An 18,877-nucleotide genomic window follows, 5' to 3' on the forward strand; every position below is an offset into this window, starting at 1 on the left:
TTTGTTTGTTTTTGTTTTTTTGAGACAAGATCTGGCTCTGTCGCCCAGGCTGGAGTGCAGCAGCGCGATCTCAGCTCACTGCAACCTCTGCCTCCTAGGCTCAAGCCATTCTCCCACCTCAGCCTCCCAGGTAGCTGGGACTATAGGCACTTGCTACCACCCCTGGCTAATTTTTGTATTTTTTTTAGAGACAGGGTTTCGCCATGTTGCCCGGGCTGGTCTCAACTTCTGAGCTCAAGCCATCCACCCGTCTCAGCCTCCCAAAGTTTTGGGATTACAGGCATGAGCCACCATGCGCAGCTTTACAAGGATTTTCAATTTCAAAAGTGTATTTCTGCTTTCCTGTAGGCCATGAGTTTAAAGCCATCCCTAATCTCGACAAGTTTTAAATCAAAGTTTTGTATATTTACTTGTTTTTTTGGACATTTTTAACATTGCTAGAGTGACACATGCTCACTATTGTAAAAATCAGAAAATATAGATAAGCATAAAAAAGTGTTAACCATAATCCCCCAACACCCACATATGGATAAACCACTATTACAAGTTTTTTATATCAGTCCTTCCAGTCCTTTTTCATACATAGCAAGACCCTGCCTCTAAAATAATTAGAGCACTTCATTTTTTATACAGTAATGTTATAAAGTAGTAGTATTACATGGATTTTATAATCCTTGATTTACAATGGCTTTTTTATTTGTTGGTTTGGGGTTTTTTTGCTTTTCCAGAAAAAAATATTCTATCTACTTGTATTTTGAAGCAAGGGAAAGTAATTGATTCTTTTTAAGAGTCTGCTATTCTGTGGGCAACTCATTTTTCCATCGAAATTATTAGTATCACTTGTCACTTTTTGCACCTTAAAAAATCTATTCTTAAGCACTTTTGCAGGTAGAAGAGAATTGGAGGTATGATTATAGCTAATAATAGGCTAAACTGACCATTGCCTTTTGACTTGATGATGCAATAAGCAGTGTTTAGCCATGCCAAGGGAACCTAAAAATCTAGTAGCCCATTCCCCACTCCAGGTTATACATTCATGCTTACATAGAACTGTATAAAAGTATTAAAACAACTGAAATTTTAGAACCAGAAGAGATCTTGAGAATCATGTAGTCCAAACCTTTCATTTCATAGATGAGTAAAGTTAGACTCAAAAAACTTTGGAACTTGCCAAGATCAGACAGCTTGGTTAGATAATAATGCCACACAAGAAATCAAATCTGTTATTTACAGCCCAGTGGTTGTTTGCTTCTTCACAGCCCACCCTTCCTCCTTTGAAGTGTACGACACACCTAGATTTCTTCTTGGAGTGATATAGTGGAATTCCTCAAATTCTTCTCATAACTTTAAAAGAATGTGGTATTTGTATTAGTCTGCTCAGGCTGCCATGACAGAATACCATAGACTGGGTAGCTGAAAAAACAGAAATGTATTTTCTTACAGTTCTGGAGGCTGGAAGTCCAAAATCAAGGTGCCAGCAAGGTTGGCTTCTGGTGAGGCCTCTCTCCCTGGCTTGTAGACAGCAACCTTTTCACTGTGTCTTCACATGATCTTTCCTGTATGTGTGCAGACTCCTGGTGTCTCTTCCTCTTTTTATAAGGACACCAGTCCTATTGGATTACGGCCACACCTTTATGACCTTATTTACCTTAATTACCTCCTTAAAGGCCCTATCTCCAAATATAGTCAATCATATCGGAGTTATAGCTTTATCATATGAATTCAATCCATAACAGTATTCATCTTCAGGTCCTTAAAACACTTCTTAAATCATTTGGTGTTTTTTTTTTTTAATTTAAAGAAATATCCAGGTAGAGAAGATTATAAATAAGTTTCCTTATGCTTATCTATATTTTCTCAGTTTGGGAACCAAGCTTGTAATACTATAGTAATTTTTAAATGCTTAAAAAATAGCAAATAGATATATAAAACTTGTAAATGGCTTTAAAACAAGATTAGTAATGAGTAATCTTGATAATAAGATTAGTAATGGCTTTCAGCTGGCTCTCAGGAAAGCGGAAATAAATGGCGTTAAACAGCTTCTGGGCAGCAGAATTCTCCATTTTACTGAAAGACGCAAATGTTTACACCCCCTGTGGCATTTAGTTGACTATACCTCTGTTCTGGTTGGATTCAAGGTGATTCAGAAGAGGAAAAATAGTGCCTAGTCACTTCTGTCACATTCTGATACCCAAAGATATAGACAGACATAATTATATGGCAAATTGTTACACAGTGTATTATAAATAACTGCTTGGTTGACTTTCAGGGAATCCTGTATCGGCTGTGGTCACCTGCAATCTCTTTGTTGTGCCTGCACTGAGGAAAATGCAGGGCATCTTGGATCCTCGGCCAACCATCATCAAAGCAAGGGTAATGCTTTCTAATGATCAGAAACCAAAATGGAAGCCTGGTAACAGTTAGGGATATGATTTCCTAACTGTCCAAAATAAACATCTAGAGTTTTCTATTAGTTTTGATGGAAAATGTGATTATATTCTCCCCTGTGTACTAGAAAATGTAGGAGAAAGGGTCCCTTTAATTCTCCTACTTCATGACTTCTAAAGTGAATCATTTTCTCCAGATAGAAGTCCATATACGAGTCCAGAGAGCACGGCTTAAAAACTTGAGTGATACTCAAGGACATAACAGTCAATAGGATATATCTGGCTCTACCCTAACACTAGACCTGTCTGGAACAAGGGAGAATTTTCTTTTCCCCATGCAAACTCACAGGGACAGCAATTAACCTGCTCACTTTTTCTGTGACTTCAACGATAAATTTTAAACAATTCAGAAGAAGACAAAGGACTACAAAGAGACCCTGGTGATTCAGGGAAAGGGTAACCATATTGTTTAGAAGAGAACTGCTAAGGCTGAGAAATATACCATGGTAAAAGTCACTTGGAAATTAGGTCTCCTTCTCCACCAACACTAACTTCAATGTGATTTACTACTACTCAACTAATTATGTTATACACTTTCTCTGTGACTAATGAATAATGTTCTTAGCAATATAAACTACAGTACCAAACCATTACTTTCCAAGAGTTCCGAAGTAAATTCAAATATGGCAGAATGCTATGATTAGTTGACAGGAAGAACAAAAAACATAAAAGATAAAATATTAGGCCAGGCTCAATGGCTCGCACCTGTAATCCCAGCACTTTGGGAGGCCGAGGCAGGTGGATCACCTGAGGTCAGGAGTTCAAGACCAGCCTGGCCAACATGGTGAAACCCTGTCTCTACTAAAAATAGAAAAAATTAGCTGGGCGTGGTAGTGGGCGCCTGTAATCCTGGCTATTCAGGAGGCTGAGGCAGGAGAATCGCTTGAACCCGGGAGGCGGAGGTTGCAGTGAGCCAAGATTATGCCATTGCACTTCAGCCTGGGAAACAAGAGCAAAACTTCATCTCAAAATAAAAATAAAAAGATAAAATATTTTTTAAAATTACACTGAGAATACATAGGATAAAAACATTTAAAAAATCTAGGCTTTCAATAGTCTTAACATTGACTGTTTAAATGCTAAGAACTTTGTGGACTAGGATATGAAACAATCTCCTTTTCTTAAAATTTCATGCAAAATTTAACTAGAGTTTTTTTCAATAATCACAGTGGTAATCAAATTTGAAATTAAGTGGAAAAAGAAATAAAAACCATCCATGAACAAAAAGTATTCTGATCAAGTCAGAAGTCAGAGTCATAAAGCTTAGATTTAGACAGTCAAACCAATAATATTGAATTTACTATCTTCATATTTACTAAATTAAGGAAATAAAAATTAACATTATTATAAGAGAGAGAGAAAGAAGGCTTCCCTTTGACTTTGCAGATCTCTTATGAATTCTTTCACTTATTTCTCATTGTAACATCCACCATCTCTTCTTTAAAACAGACATAGCAGCCATCTATTCTGACAACAAAGATGAGATGGTACTTTGTAATCAGACTGATGCTTGATATGTTGTTCCTGATGGTGTCCATTTCCTGTCAGCAAAGGATGTTAAGAAGTGGTCAAAAAATCAGTCAAATGCCTTTCTCCCACAGCAGTGTCACTGGGACTGCCAGTATGGGTCATCAGTATGCTTGGTTTTTGTTTCTTTTGTTTCTTAGCTTTCCAAATCATCCCCACATCAGTACTGACACAACTGCCACTTTAAAGCATAAACATATACTTCCTTGAAACGTGATAAGTCTTATCTCTCCTTTCTGACCATAAAAGATGCAGCTTACACACACCACTTATTACTGTTCTTCAGAATAGATGCCACAGTCATTGCGTTTACCAATGCTTGCTGATTTCAGGAAGTGGGAGTCAGTGTTAAATGCTGCTGTTGGTAAATCATACTGTTGGACTCTGATGTGGCCATTCTGTGTGTCAGTGCAGAAAATGTCATCCTTGCTAGGCACAGTGGCACTCGCCTGTAATCCCTGCTCCTCAGGAGGCTCAGGCAGGAGGATTGCATGAGGCCAAGTGTTTGAGACCAGCTTGGGCAACCTAGCAACACCCTGCCTCTAAAAAATTAATAAAAAGAAAATGTAAAAAAAAATGAAAATAAAATGTCATCCTTTCATATCAAAGCATTCAGAAGAGCATCATTTTAGAACAAACATTTCCCTTATTTCCTTGGTCACTTATGATTGGAGGTGAAAATCTTCTCATTTTCAGTACACAATAAGAAACACTTCCAAAGCATCTGGTAAAGAAAAAAAAAAAAAGAAAAAGAAAAAGAAAGGAACACAACCCTAGCAATTCATCAAATAGTATTATTGACCCCGTGTTTCTATGCAAGGACCTTCTATCATGTGTTTCCTTAATATCCCATTAAAGCACTCTACCACCCTTGTTCTCAGCTTTTTTCGCTAGAAACATACCTGGAGTAACTCCCATTAGTATTAACAACTTATCTCAAGCAGTGATTAAGAGACAGAAAAGGGGGAAAGCATGTTCTAGAGGATAGCCAACTATAAGTCCCTCATGCCCATCCCCCCCTCACAAACACAGCCAGAACAATGAATAAATAACTGCATTTTAATGAAAAAAAACTGAAGAAGAGCAGCAGAGTGTATCGGTGGAGTAACAGAAACCCTGGTGAGCACAGAAACTCAGGATGGTCACATCGAGAACAGAAGGAAACACCAGGCCTCCACCATCGCATCCCCCAGCTGGATCAGCTGGGAACCAGGAAGAACTCCCTTGGCAAGGAATTAAGCAGAGGATCCCAGCAACCCCCATCAACACTTTGGACACCTACAGACCTCACAGTGGGAAACCCTGCAGCCCTCACAAGCATGAAGCCCAGCTGAAGGAACTGCCTGGAGTCCACAGAGCTATGCTCCCCCCAGTAAAGGAGTCAACGCTATGCTCCAACCTCTGTGGCCTGTGCAACTACTGCACTACACCATGTTGGAACTGGAACTATGGCTAGAGTTTTTCTTGCTCTGGGAGCAAGTAGTCACAGCACCCCTTCATCCCCAATGCTACCCCAACACTGTGGCCTAACATCCACAGGCTGAGATGCAAGCAGCTGTTACAACTTTCCCAGTGGAGCCAAATAGAGGTGGAGCTACTCCACCCAACCCGCCCCCCGCCGCATCCCACTCAGCCAGAGCTAAAGCCATATACTGCCTCCTAGGAAAACAGTATCTTGGCTGCTCAGAGCAGTCATGCATCCCTAAGTTCAGTCATGTACTAGCCTAAGTTGAGCCAGCACCCAGCATCCCAGGAAATGATGCTTTTGCTGCCCAAAGTAATCATGCACTCTAGTACCTAAGCTAAAGCAGCACCCTCTATCCCAGAGAAAAAGTGCCAGAGCCACCCAGAACAGTCATGTCCCCAAGGCCTGAGCTGAAGCAGCACATAGTCCCTAGGTGCCCTGGCTGAACTGAGCAGCTGGGCATCCAGAACTATGCCAATGTAGTACCCACAACCCAGGGAAACAGAGCAGTGGCTGAGCTGAGACACCTCATCCTACAGGTCAGACAACTTCCTACTCTCCTTTCCTGAAGCTAGGCTACCCCCCTAGTGTCTGAGCAGCTGAGAAACACCTCTTCCTAGGAAGTGCAGTCATTGCTATGCTATTTATTGCCCCCACCCCAGGGCCCAAATGACAGCAGTGCTCCACCAGTCTGGATTACTTATTGCTGCTGCACCTGGCTGCACAAAGTCTGGGATTCTACCAAGCCCCACCAGCACAGGGTCTAGGGTCACTACTACATGCTGCCTCATCCCCTGGGACCTAGGTTGCCACTAAGCCCTATTGACTCAGGTTCCTAGATAGCAACAATAGCCTACTCCCCAGCCCCAAACGTCCAGGGGCAACCCTTCTTCTCTGGAGTCAGGCCAGAGCTGTGCCCTGCCCGCCAGGGGCAGAATCATAGCTACAAATCAGCCACCTGAACCCAAGCTGCTAAGGGGTACCCAAAGTCACAGACCCTGGCTCTGTGGACAACCTACACTCAAAACTACCACAGGAAAAAAACAAGCACCCCAAGACCCAGGTGCCACAATGAGTTCACAAGACCCTTAGCCTAGGACCCTGGCCCCACATCCACTCTAAGCACCTGTACCAGGAACCCGGTGCTGCAGTAGGCCTTCTTGAAGGCCATGTCAGATTTGACACAAAGAGGGATCTCCCTAGGCTATATCTTCCCATTGTGGAGAAAATAAGAATAAGGAAGACACTAAAAGCCCTTAACACTGAATATTAGCAAAGTATGCCACCACCACCACCACTTCCACAAACTTCTATAGACTACGTAACTGAGGCACCCACAGTTACTGCTCGCCCTGAAAGCACCTGAAGATGCTGCATGGAAACTATACCACTATACCTATTGAAAAAGTCACCATACCCTTCCCAGCTGGTACACTAAAACCCAACTGCAAATGAAAGACTTTTTCTATGGAAACCAGAAAGATTGGAAGAAAGAATAGTTCTACCAGGTGCACAGATTCATGCAGGCTTACAAGAAACACAAAAAAGCAAGCAAATATAACACCACCAAAGGAACATAATGGGTCTCTAGTAACAGACCCAAATGAAAAGAAAATCGATGACCTGCTGGAAAATAAATGCAAAATAATTATCTGAAGGAAATTCAATGAGATATGAGAAAAAATATATACAGACAAGTCAACAGAATCAGGAAAACAATTTATGATATAAATGAGAAATTCAGCAGAGATAGGAATCATAAAAAAAAACAGAAATCCTACAATTGAAGAATTCAATAAATGAAATAAAAAATGCAATAGAGAGCTTCAACAACAGACTTTGTCAAGCCGAAGACTTTGAACTTGAAGATAGGTCATTTGAAATTACCCACTCTGAAGGGGAAAAAAAGAAATAACAATGAAAAAGAATGAAGAAGGCCTGTAAGACTTACGGGCCATCATTAAGTCAACAAATTTTTTTATTATACTTTAACTTCTGGGGTACATGTGCACAACGTGCAGGTTTGTTACATAGGTATACATGTGCCATGTTGGTTTCCTGCACCCATCAACTCGTCATTTACATTAGGTATTTTTCCTAATGCTATTCCTCCCCCAGCCCCCCACCCTGCAACCCCCCAACAGGCCCCAGTGTGTGATGTTCCCCTCCCTGTGTCCGTGTGTTCTCATTGTTCAACTCCCACTTATGAGTGAGAACACATGGTGTTTGGTTTTCTGTCCTTGTGCTAGTTTGCTGAGAATGATGGTTTCCAGCTTTATCCATGTCCATGCAAAGGACATGAACTCATCCCTTTTTATGGCTGCATAGTATTCCATGGTGTATATGTGCCACATTTTCTTTATCCAGTCTATTATTGATGTACATTTGGGTTGGTTCCAAGTCTTTGCTATTGTGAATAGTGCCGCGATAAACATACATGTGCATGTGTCTTTATAGTAGAATAATCTATAATCCTTTGGGTATATACCCAGTAATGGGATGGCTGGGTCAAATGGTATTTCTAGTTCTAGATCCTTGAGGAATCTCCACACTGTCTTCCACAATGGTTGAACTAATTTACACTCCCACCAACAGTGTAAAAGTGTTCCTATTTCTCCACATCGTCTCCAGCATCTGTTGTTTCCTGACTTTTTAATGATCACCATTCTAACTGCCATGAGGTGATATCTCATTGTGGTTTTGATTTGCATTTCTCTAATGACCAGTCATGGTGAGCATTTTTTCATATGTCTATTGGCTGTAATAAATGTCTTCTTTTGAGAAGTGTCTGTTCATATCCTTTGCCCACTTTTTGATGGGGTTGTTTTTTTCTTGGAAATTTGTTTAAGTTCTTTGTAGATTCTGGATATTAGCCCTTTGTCAGATGGGTAGATTGTAAAAAAATTTTTCCATTCTGTAGGTTGCTTGTTCACTCTGATGGTAGTTTCTTTTGCTGTGTAGAAGCTCTTTAGTTTAAGTAGATCCCATTTGTCAATTTTGACTTTTGTTGCCATTGCTTTTGGTGTTTTAGTCATGAAGTCCTTGCCCATGCCTATGTCCTGAATGGTATTGCCTAGGTTTTCTTCTAGGGTTTTTCTGGTTTTAGGTCTAACATGTAAGTCTTTAATCCATCTTGAATTAATTTTTGTATAAGGTGTAAGGAAGGGATCCAGTTTCAGCTTTCTCCATATGGCTAGCCAGTTTTCCCAGCACCATTTATTAAATAGGGAATCCTTTCCCTATTGCTTGTTTTTGTCAGGTTTGTCAAAGATCAGATGGTTGTAGATGTGTGGTATTATTTCTGAGGCCTCTGTTTTGTTCCATTGGTCTATATATCTGTTTTGGTACCAGTATCATGCTGTTTTGGTTACTATAGCCTTGTAGTATAGTTTGAAGTCAGGTAGTGTGATGCCTCCAGCTTTGTTGTTTTTGCTTAGGATTGTCTTGGCAATGAGGGCTCTTTTTTGGTTCCATATGAACTTTAAAGTAGTTTTTTCCAATTTTGTGAAGAAAGTCAGTGGTAGCTTTATGGGGATAGCATCGAGTCTATAAATTACTTTGGGCAGTATGGCCATTTTCATGATATTGATTCTTCCCATCCATGAGCATGGAATGTTCTTCCATTTGTTTGTGTTCTCTTTTATTTGGTTGAGCAGTGGTTTATAGTTCTCTTTGAAGAGGTCCTTCACATCCCTTGTAAGTTGGATTCCTAGGTATTTTATTCTATTTGTATCAATTGTGAATGGGAGTTCACTCGTGATTTGGCTCTCTGTTTGTGTATTATTGGTGTATAAGAATGCTTGTGATTTTTGCACATTGATTTTGTATCCTGAGACTGCTGAAGTTGCTTATCAGCTTAAGGAGATTTTGGGCTGAGACAGTGGGGTTTTCTAAATATACAATTATGTCATCTTCAAACAGAGACAATTTGACTTCCTCTTTTCCTATTTGAATACCCTTTATTGCTTTCTCTTGCCTGATTGCCCTGGCCAGAACTTCCAATACTATGTTGAATAGGAATGGTGAGAGAGGACATCCTTGTCTTGCACCGGTTTTCAAAGGGAATGCTTCCAGTTTTTGCCCACTCAGTATGATATTGGCTGTGGGTTTGTCATAAATAGCTCCTATTATTTTGAGATACATTCCATCAATACCTAGTTTATTGAGAGTTTTTAGCATGAAGGGCTGTTGAGTTTTGTCGAAGGCCTTTTCTGCGTCTATTGAGATAATCATGTGGTTTTTGTCGTTGGTTCTGTTTATGTGATGGATTACGTCTATTGATTTGCATATGTTGAACCAGCCTTGCATCCCAGGGATGAAGCCCACTTGATCGTGGTGGATAAGCTTTTAGATGTACTGCTGGATTCGGCTTGCCAGTATTTTATTGAGGATTTTCGCATCAATGTTCATCAGGATATTGGCCTAAAATTCTCTTTTTTTGTTGTGTCTCTGCCAGGCTTTGGTATCAGGATGATGCTGGCCTCATAAAATGAGTTAGGGAGGATTCCCTCTTTTTCTGTTGCTTGGAATAGTTTCAGAAGGAATGGTACCAGCTCCTCTTTGTACTTCTCATAGAATTCGGCTGTGAATCCTTCTGGTCCTGGACTTTTTTTGGTTGGTAGGCTATTAATTATTGCCCCAATTTCAGAGTCTGTTACTGGTCTATTCAGAGATTCGACTTCTTCCTGGTTTAGTCTTCGGAGGGTGTATGTGTCCAGGAATTTATCCATTTCTTCTACATTTTCTAGCTTATTTGCATACAGGTATTTATAGTATTCTCTGATGGTAGTTTGTATTTCTGTGGGATCAGTGGTGATATCCCCTTTATCATTTTTTATTGCATCTATTTGATTCTTCTCTCTTTTCTTCTTTATTAGTCTTGCTAAGAGTCTATCTGTTTTGTTGATCTTTTCAAAAAACCAGCTCCTGGATTCACTGATTTTTTTGAAGGGTTTTTTGTGTCTCTGTCTCCATCAGTTCTGCTCTGATCTTAGTTATTTCTTGCCTTCTTCTAGCTTTTGAATTTATTTCCTCTTGCTTCTCTAGTTCTTTAAACTGTGATGTTAGGATGTCGATTTTAGATCTTTCCTGCTTTTTCTTGTGGGCATTTAGTGCTATAAATTTCCCTCTACACATTGCTTTAAACGTGTCCCAAAGATTCTGGTATGTCGTGTCTTTGTTCTCATTGGTTTCAAAGAACATCTTTATTTCTGCCTTCATTTCATTATTTACCCAGTAGTCATTCAGGAGCAGGTTGTTCAGTTTCCATGTAGTTGTGTGGTTTTGAGTAAGTTTCTTAATCCTGAGTTCTAATTTGATTGCACTGCGATCTGAGAGACAGTTTGTTGTGATTTCTGTTCTTTTGCATTTGCTGAGGAGTGTTTTACTTCCAATTATGTGGTCAATTTTAGAATCAGTGCGATGTGTTGCTGAGAAGAATGTACATTCTGTTGATTTGGGGTGGAGAGTTCTGTAGATGTCTATTAGGTCTGCTTGGTCGAAAGCTGAGTTCAAGTCCTGGATATCCTTGTTAATTTTCTGTCTTGTTGATCTGTCTAATATTGACAGTGGGGTGTTAAAGTCTCCCATTATTATTGTGTGGGAGTCTAAGTCTCTTTGTAGGTCTCTAAGAGCTTACTTTATGAATCTGGGTGCTCCTGTATTGGGTGCATATATATTTAGGATAGTTAGCTCTTCTTGTTGAATTGATCCCTTTACCATTAAGTAATGGCCTTCTTTGTCTCTTTTGATCCTTGTTGGTTATCAGAGACTAGGATTGCAACCCCTGCTGTTTTTTGCTTTCCATTTGCTTGTTAGATCTTCCTCCAAACATTTATTTTGAGCCTATTTGTGTCCTTGCATGTGAGATGGGTCTCCTGAATACAGCACACCGATGGGTCTTGACTATCCAATTTGCCAATCTGTGTCTTTTAATTGGGGCATTTCGCCCATTTATATTTACGGTTAATATTGTTATGTGTGAATTTGATCCTGTCATTATGATGCTAGCTGGTTATTTTGCCCATTAGTTGATGCAGTTTCCTCATAGCATCAATGATCTTTACCATTTGGCATATTTTTGCAGTGGCAGGTACCAATTATTCCTTTCCATGTTTCGTGCTTCCTTCAGGAGTTCTTGTAAGGCAGGCCTGGTGATGACAAGTCTCCCAGCATTTGCTTGTCTGTAAAGGATTTTATTTCTCCTTCATTTATGAAGCTTAGTTTGGCTGGATATGAAATTCTGGGTTGAAAATTCTTTTCTTTAAGAATGTTGAATATTGGCCCCCACTGTCTTCTGGCTTGTAGGGTTTCTGCTGAGAGATCCACTGTTATTTTGATGGGCTTCCCTTTGTGGGTAATCCGACCTTTCTCTCTGGCTGCCTTTAATATTTTTTCCTCCATTTCAACCTTGGTGAATCTGACGATTATGTGCCTTGGGGTTGCTCTTCTGGAGGAATATCCTTGTGGTGTTCTCTGTATTTCCTGAATTTGAATCAACAAATATTTTTATCATCAGAGTCCAGAAGAAGAAGAGAAGGGAAAGAGGATAGGAAATTTATTTAATGAAATACTAGCTGAAAAACTTCCCAAATCTGTTGAGAGATATAGACATCCAGATCCAGGAAGTTCTAAGGTCTCCAAATATATTCAACCCAAAAGATCCTTCCCAATTTGTCAAAAGTTAAAGACAAAGAATTATAATAACAGCAAAAGAAAAGCATCAAGTCACATACAAGGAAGTCCACATTAGACTAGCAGTAGATTTATCTGCAGAATCCTTACAGGCCAGAAGGGAAGGGAATGATGTATGTAAAGTGCTGAAAGAAAAAAAAAATGCCAACCAGAAATACTATTTGCAGCAAAGCTATCCTTCAGGAATGAGGGAGAAATAAAGCCTTTCCCAGACAGACAAAAGCTGAACACCAGCTTCTTAGCCTTCTTTTCTCTTTTCACCAGAGCAACCCAACCCCTAGACTTCCTGTATTAAGAATATAAGGTGGCCAGGCATGGTGGCACATGCCTATGATTCCAGCACTCTGGGAGGCCCAGGTGGCAGGATCGCTTGAGCCCAGGAGTTCAAGACCAGCCTCAGCAACATAGCAAGATGCCATCTCTAAAAAAAAAATAAAAATTATTCAGGTGTGGTGGCACATGCATGTGGTCCCAGCTACTCAGGAGGCCAAGGCAGGAGGATCACTGGAGCCCAGGAGGTCAAGGCTGCAGTGAGCTATGATCATGCCACTGCACTCCAGCCTGGGTAACAGAGTGAGACCTTGTGTCAAAAGAAAAAATACATTTTTAATTAAATTTTATTTAAAAAGAAAAAGAACATAAGGTGGTAGTGACAGCAACGACAGAATACCAAGGTTAGTCTCCATGTCCACTGTATTCTTTGCACAACCCCTACTATCTTGTATTTTTGTGAGATGATCAGGTGACCAAGTTTGTTTTCTTTTCTTCTTCATTCTGTAGTTATCATGTGATGTAAAACTTGATCCTCGTCCAGAATACCATCGGTGTATACTAACTTGGCATCACCAAGAACCACTACCTTGGGCACAGAGTACAGGTTAGTCATTCACATCTACAGATATTCCTAGACACCTATCCTGTTAAAACACAAACTTATATATAATCTTCCTTGGTTATGACTGATTTTGTAATTATTATACATTTTCCTTTTTGAAAAGTTAGATGAGTTAAGTTATTCCTAAACAGTATAGCAAAAGTTAAAAAATAACTATTAGAAGTTTACTTATTTTATTGAGCCATATTTTCTAGATAAACATTTAGAATGTCCACGTATCATTGACTAATGTCCTGTAATAAATCTGGAATTACAGAAGATTTGATATGTTTGTTCAACCAATAAGTTCTGAGTATAACTTTGTAGGAAAAGGAGGAGATTCTAGCTATACCATCTTGAAATGTGAGATGAAAGCCCAATTTATAATTTGATCTCTGTAGCCTCTACTATACTCTAGTTATTGGTAAACTTGAAGGGCAGAGAAATCAATATTGATAATGCAGAGTTCTACAGTAACCTCCACTAGACTTTAAACTGTTATTCCCAACTTCTCTACTCATATTTTGCCTAACTTTTGATGTGACTCCAGAAAAGTTGTAGTACTCTTTAAACAAAGATCCTACCAAGTGAAAACGTCAACTAACAGCGACTAAGTTCATGGGCTTTGCCATCAGAGAGAACTGCATTCAAACTGGCCACCAACCTAGTTAGCAGGACCCTAGGCAAGTTACCTAAAAATTTTTTGAGTCTTGTGAGAATCAAATAAGGTGTTTAAGTAAAGTGCCTAGTACTTTGGCACTTAGTAAAGAAATGGTAGCTGCTACCGTTATTGTCATTATTATTTTAATACGTTTTTTTAAAGCCTCCCTTTTCAGACACACATAACATTTCAGCCTGAATTGAGAAATTCTATGGCATTTTGCATAATGCTATAAAATCCTGGTTTTACTCTTTCAAGCAAGAATTTCTAATGTTTATTTTTAAAGTTTGAATGAGAAGGTGGTAGGATATAATAGCATGGCCACCTGAAAAAGGTACTGGAAAGTTTGATCATCCCTTCTCCTCTTGAAGACCCACATTTCTGTCTGTTTACATTTTGAAAAGGTCTACAAGGGCCCAAATGTATACACCATGATGCTTGTGCTGCTGTAATAAGAGTATTTCTTTCTAGGTAATCAAATGAGCAGCCGTCTGATGAGCATGCGCAGTGCCAATGGATTGTTGATGCTACCTCCAAAGACAGAACAGTACGTGGAGCTCCACAAAGGCGAGGTGGTGGATGTCATGGTCATTGGACGGCTATGATGGTCACCAGCAGGAGAAAGCTTTGATGCATGTCCACATATCATTGACTGTATCCTGTAATATGCAACGGCACAGCTAGTTTTCCCGATTTGGATAAAAGTTGATCTGTATAGTCAACATCTTGAACTATATTTCAAATGAATTTAAATATCTTTTAAAGAAAAAAACACCTAAAAATAAATCTTAACAGAAAATTCTATTCTGATTATATCAAGGCAAATTTTTCCTTTCTTGCAAATTGCTTTGTGTGTTCAATGCTAGGTCTGATAGCGATAGCTTTTAGTAGACAGCGGTAGGTGCCTGCAGAACTTGTGTTTTTCTCATCTTTAAAATACAACTACTTATGCTCTTAAATCAAGGCTGTCTGCTTATTTATACTAGCGTAGGCAACACTTGGATTTCCCTTCTTAGTATGCTTCATAACTGCTTTACAGAGAGCTTTTGCTTGTTCTTTCTCATGTATCTCGTGTTTATGTGCACAGTGCCAAAAGAAGACTGACTGGGTGGAGGCTCTGCCTTGCCTCAAGAACCATCCCCTGCAGAGCATCCAGGGAGGTTTCTCGCCCCAATAGCCTCACGGCACAGTACTCTTGGGCAGTAACTGGACACCTTTTATTTGAACAAACAAACTGAAGAAAAAATGCTTCCTTCAGTGCTGACAGCCTTTTTAACCAATACATTTAAAATTGTACAGAACAAAAAAATAAAATCAAAGACTGATCTTGTACAGATATTAGTGTTACCAGCATTCATGTGGAAATCAAGAGCAAAGACAAAATAATGTTAAACAATTCTGTACCATAACATTTTCTGTAATGATACTGAAACTTAATGAATAAAAAAATTCCTTGATCATTATTTAAAAATGTAATGTGTTGGCCTCGTTATTTAAAAAGAGAAGATTGTCATGCCATTCTGATAGGGTTCTGCCTGAATAAAAGAAATGGTTAAGATGGCCTACCAAGAATATTTAAAATATGGTATATTATAACTCTGTATCTTACTACAATGTGTGGGGAAAAATGTGATCATAGCATTATGATCTGTAGTGTGTGAAAATACAGATGAGAAGGAAGGAGAACCTGCAGTTGGTCTGGTCTTTCCAGTCATAGCTGGAGAATAGCAAGCAAATTTAGAGGAAGGGTATTAATGACTTAGAAAAAAAATAATTCTTATTTTAGATGCCATAAAATCCAATTTCAAACATCTACGGTTCTTTGAAATGGAGAAAAAAATAAGCAAGGAAACAAAAAATTACAGATGAGCACCTCGAAATTTTTAACCGTGTTAGAAAGGAAGTGAGAAATGGCAAAAATTATCTGTGCTGACCATAGAAAACACAATAGGTAAAATATACTCTATCCACAATGGATCCTTTAATAAAAACTTAGGGGCACTTTTCAAATGGTGGTAACAGGAAAATGTTAAATATACTGTAAAATGTGCTCAGGAAAGCAAACTACAAAAATTGGCCTACTAGTAAACAAAATGTCAAGGGATGGTAAATAAAGGCAAAATAGTAAACAAATATTTGATACTGATATGTGATATTTTCATTCATATTTACAGTTGAAGAAGATAAGGTTAGTTAATAGAGGTCAAATGAAAGAGTATGCAAATAATCCTTTTATGTACATTCATTCAAGAAATATTTGTTAAGCATCTATTATGTGCTTGGGTACAAAGTATATCATGCTACTATTTACAAACATGAATAGGGCAGAGCACCTGACCTTACACTTCATTAGGGAGATAACAAAAATGCAAGCAAATAACCACGATATTTAATATATTTGATAATACATAGTAGAGTGTATAGAATGTGATAAATGCCATAATACAGATTTTAAGGGTTGGAAGAATTCAGATGAGATTTCAAGGAGTAAGATGGCATGTTAGTGGGTCTTTTTTTTTTTTTTTTTTTGTAGAGGCACAGTCTTGCTCTACTGCTCAGGATAGAGTGCAGTAGCATGGTCCTAGTGCACTACAGCCTCGAACTCCTGGCCTCAAGTGATCCTCCTGCATCAGACTCCGAAAGTGCTGGAATTACAGTTGTGAGACACCATGCCCAGCTGATGCTGTTGGGTCTTGAAGGAAGGTAGAATTTTGAAGATGATAGCACAGGAAAAAGAGTATTCCAAAAACAGAGAATGACAGGTAATTAATGATAATTATTTTATTATAGGATAATTTCTATACCTGTAATATAAGAAGAACAACAATTATAGGGGTGTCGTGGAAATTAAACATATGAAATGTGCTGAGAGCAGTGCTTGTCATGTATTAAGCTCCACAAAGGTAGAGATTTTTGTTTATTTTGTTCACTCCAGTTATCCCCAAATTCCTAGAAGAGTCTGGCATATGTGCATATATGCAAGCATCAGTAAATATTTGCTCAATAAAACACATTATGTAGAACTTACTGTAGGCCAGGCATTGTCCTAAACACTTTACATATGTTTAATTTTCACAACCCTATAAGCATTGTTTTTCCTGTATTATAGATGAGGATACTGAGGCACAGAGATTAAGAAACTTGTCCATGATCACATAGATAGTAGGAGAGAGAGCAAGGATTCAAGTTTAGCAATCTGACTCTACAGTCTATATTCTTTTATTATTTTTATTTTTATTTTTATTTTTTGAGGTGGAGTCTTGCTCTTGTCACCCAGGCTGGAGTGCAGTGGCGCCATCTCAGCTCACTACAATCTCCACCTCCCGGGTTCAAGCAATTCTCCTGCCTCAGCCTCCCAAGTAGCTAGGATTACAGGCATGCACCGCCAGGCCCAGCTAATTTTTCTATTTTTAGTGTAGATGGGGTTTCACCATTTTGACCAGGCTGGTCTCAAACTCCTGACCTCAGGTGATCCGCTGGGATTACAGGCGTGAGCCACCATGCCCCACATCTATTCTGTTTTTCTTTTCTTTTTTTTTTTAATAGGGTTTCACTCTGTCGCCCAGGCTGGAGTGCAGTGGCATGATCTCAACTCACTGCAGCCTTGACCTCCCTGGGCTCAAGTGATCCTTCCATCTCAGCCTCCTGAGTATCTGGGACTACCCATCACACCTGGTTAATTTTTTTATATTTTGCAGAGACAGGCTGGTCTTGAACGCCTGGGCTCAAGTGATCCGCCCATCTCAGCCTCCCACAGTACTGGAGTTACAGGCACGAGCCACCACACTCAGCCTACAGTCTATCTTCTTTAAGTTACAGAAACAAAATAGGTGTAAGATGTTTGTAAGACTGAAAAAGTACTGATTTAAGGCCCAAAAGTTATTAAAGTTAATTTGGTATTAAAGTTCTTAAATACCAAATTAAGAGTCTAGATTTATTCTAGAGACAATAAAACCATTAGAGATTCTTGGTCAGGGACGTATCATGATCAGAGATATCCTTTTGGGGAAAACGCTTTGACAGCCTTGAGGCAGATAAACTAGAATGGAAAGAAACAAGTGAGAGACACCAGTTAAGTTATAGCAATTGTGCAAGTGAGGGGATAGAGGTGATGGTGATGGTGATGGGAACGTCCGAACAGATGGATACGTCTCTGGAGAGAAAAGAATGGAAAGAATTTTATGTCTGATTTCAAGTTTTGGAAAGAAAGTTATAGAAGGGAGAGATGATTCAAAGTCTCCCCTCTTGGCTGACTGAGAAAATGTTAAACATTAATAAAAAGAAGGAAAAAAGTGAGTTTTATGGAGGAGTTGAGTTTGGGCATGTGTTTGAGATGCCAGGAGTGCTAAGATAGACATGTCCCATTGGCATTTGAAAGTACAGGTTAGGGGTTCACAGAAGAGTTACTGACTGGATACAACTTTGGGAACCATTCACATAAAGGTGGCATCTGAAATGCAAGGGTGGATGGAAAAGATTATCAAGAAAAGGCTTGCCAAGAGAAGAGGACAGGCCTTGGGGTGTTGGAGGAAAAAGCCATGAATGGCATGAGGGGAAAAACAGTTTGTAGAAGAGAAGAGGAGGGAGTGCAGGGTCCCACAAATCAAGGAGGAGAGTCTCAAGAAGGATCAACTGTAAATGCAAAAGAAATACCAAGAAGGATGAAGGCTCAAAAAGCCTTATTGATTAGGCAATTATTTGTGAACTCTTAAGAGTGCAATTTTAGTAGTGGGTTAAGAGCAAAAGCCAGATTACAAAATAGAAACTGTGAACATGAATTCTTCAGAATTTGTGTGTGAAAAAAGAAAGACACAAAATAGTAGCATGAACTGATAACAAAGTAGAGGGAAGATTTGTTTGTGGGTTTTGAAAAAGAAACAACAGTAGTGGGCATGTTAACAATGCAAGAGTAGTATCCTAAAAGGAGAAAGAAGAGGAAAGAAGGGCTGGATTTAAGGACCCTGGTGGCCCAATGTGGCTGGGAAAGAAAAGGGGCATTTTTCCTTCTGAGTTAGAAAAGGGAGAAGATATGAACACACTTGAAGTGAAAACAAGGAAAATGTCCTTTAAATGTTAAAGTTCAACAAAATATTTCTACTTGGCACGGTGGACATCAATTTCATCTAATCTATTTGCATTTATTTGACAAATTATATAAGAAGCATGTTACAAGTCTTTTTTGTCAGTAGTTGATACTTACATAAAAAGCT

General features: G+C 39.1%; 1 protein-coding gene across 15 annotated transcripts in view; it reads left to right on the top strand.

The window, feature by feature from the left end:
* GPHN (gephyrin) overlaps nucleotides 1-15,138 on the top strand; it is a 674,811-nt gene extending 659,673 nt beyond the window's left edge. For all 15 annotated transcript variants that reach the window (XM_055362127.2, XM_055362134.2, XM_055362131.2 and 12 more), the window contains 3 exons: nucleotides 2,270-2,373; nucleotides 12,913-13,009; nucleotides 14,139-15,138. In XM_055362127.2, coding sequence (XP_055218102.1) covers nucleotides 2,270-2,373; nucleotides 12,913-13,009; nucleotides 14,139-14,272 — 335 coding nt within the window. In that variant the 3' untranslated portion in view covers nucleotides 14,273-15,138. The remainder of the gene's footprint in view (nucleotides 1-2,269; nucleotides 2,374-12,912; nucleotides 13,010-14,138) is intronic.
* Nucleotides 15,139-18,877: the final 3,739 nt, after the last annotated feature.

This window comes from Gorilla gorilla, chromosome 15, assembly GCF_029281585.2.
Source record: "Gorilla gorilla gorilla isolate KB3781 chromosome 15, NHGRI_mGorGor1-v2.1_pri, whole genome shotgun sequence".
Taxonomy (NCBI): Eukaryota; Metazoa; Chordata; class Mammalia; order Primates; family Hominidae; genus Gorilla; species Gorilla gorilla.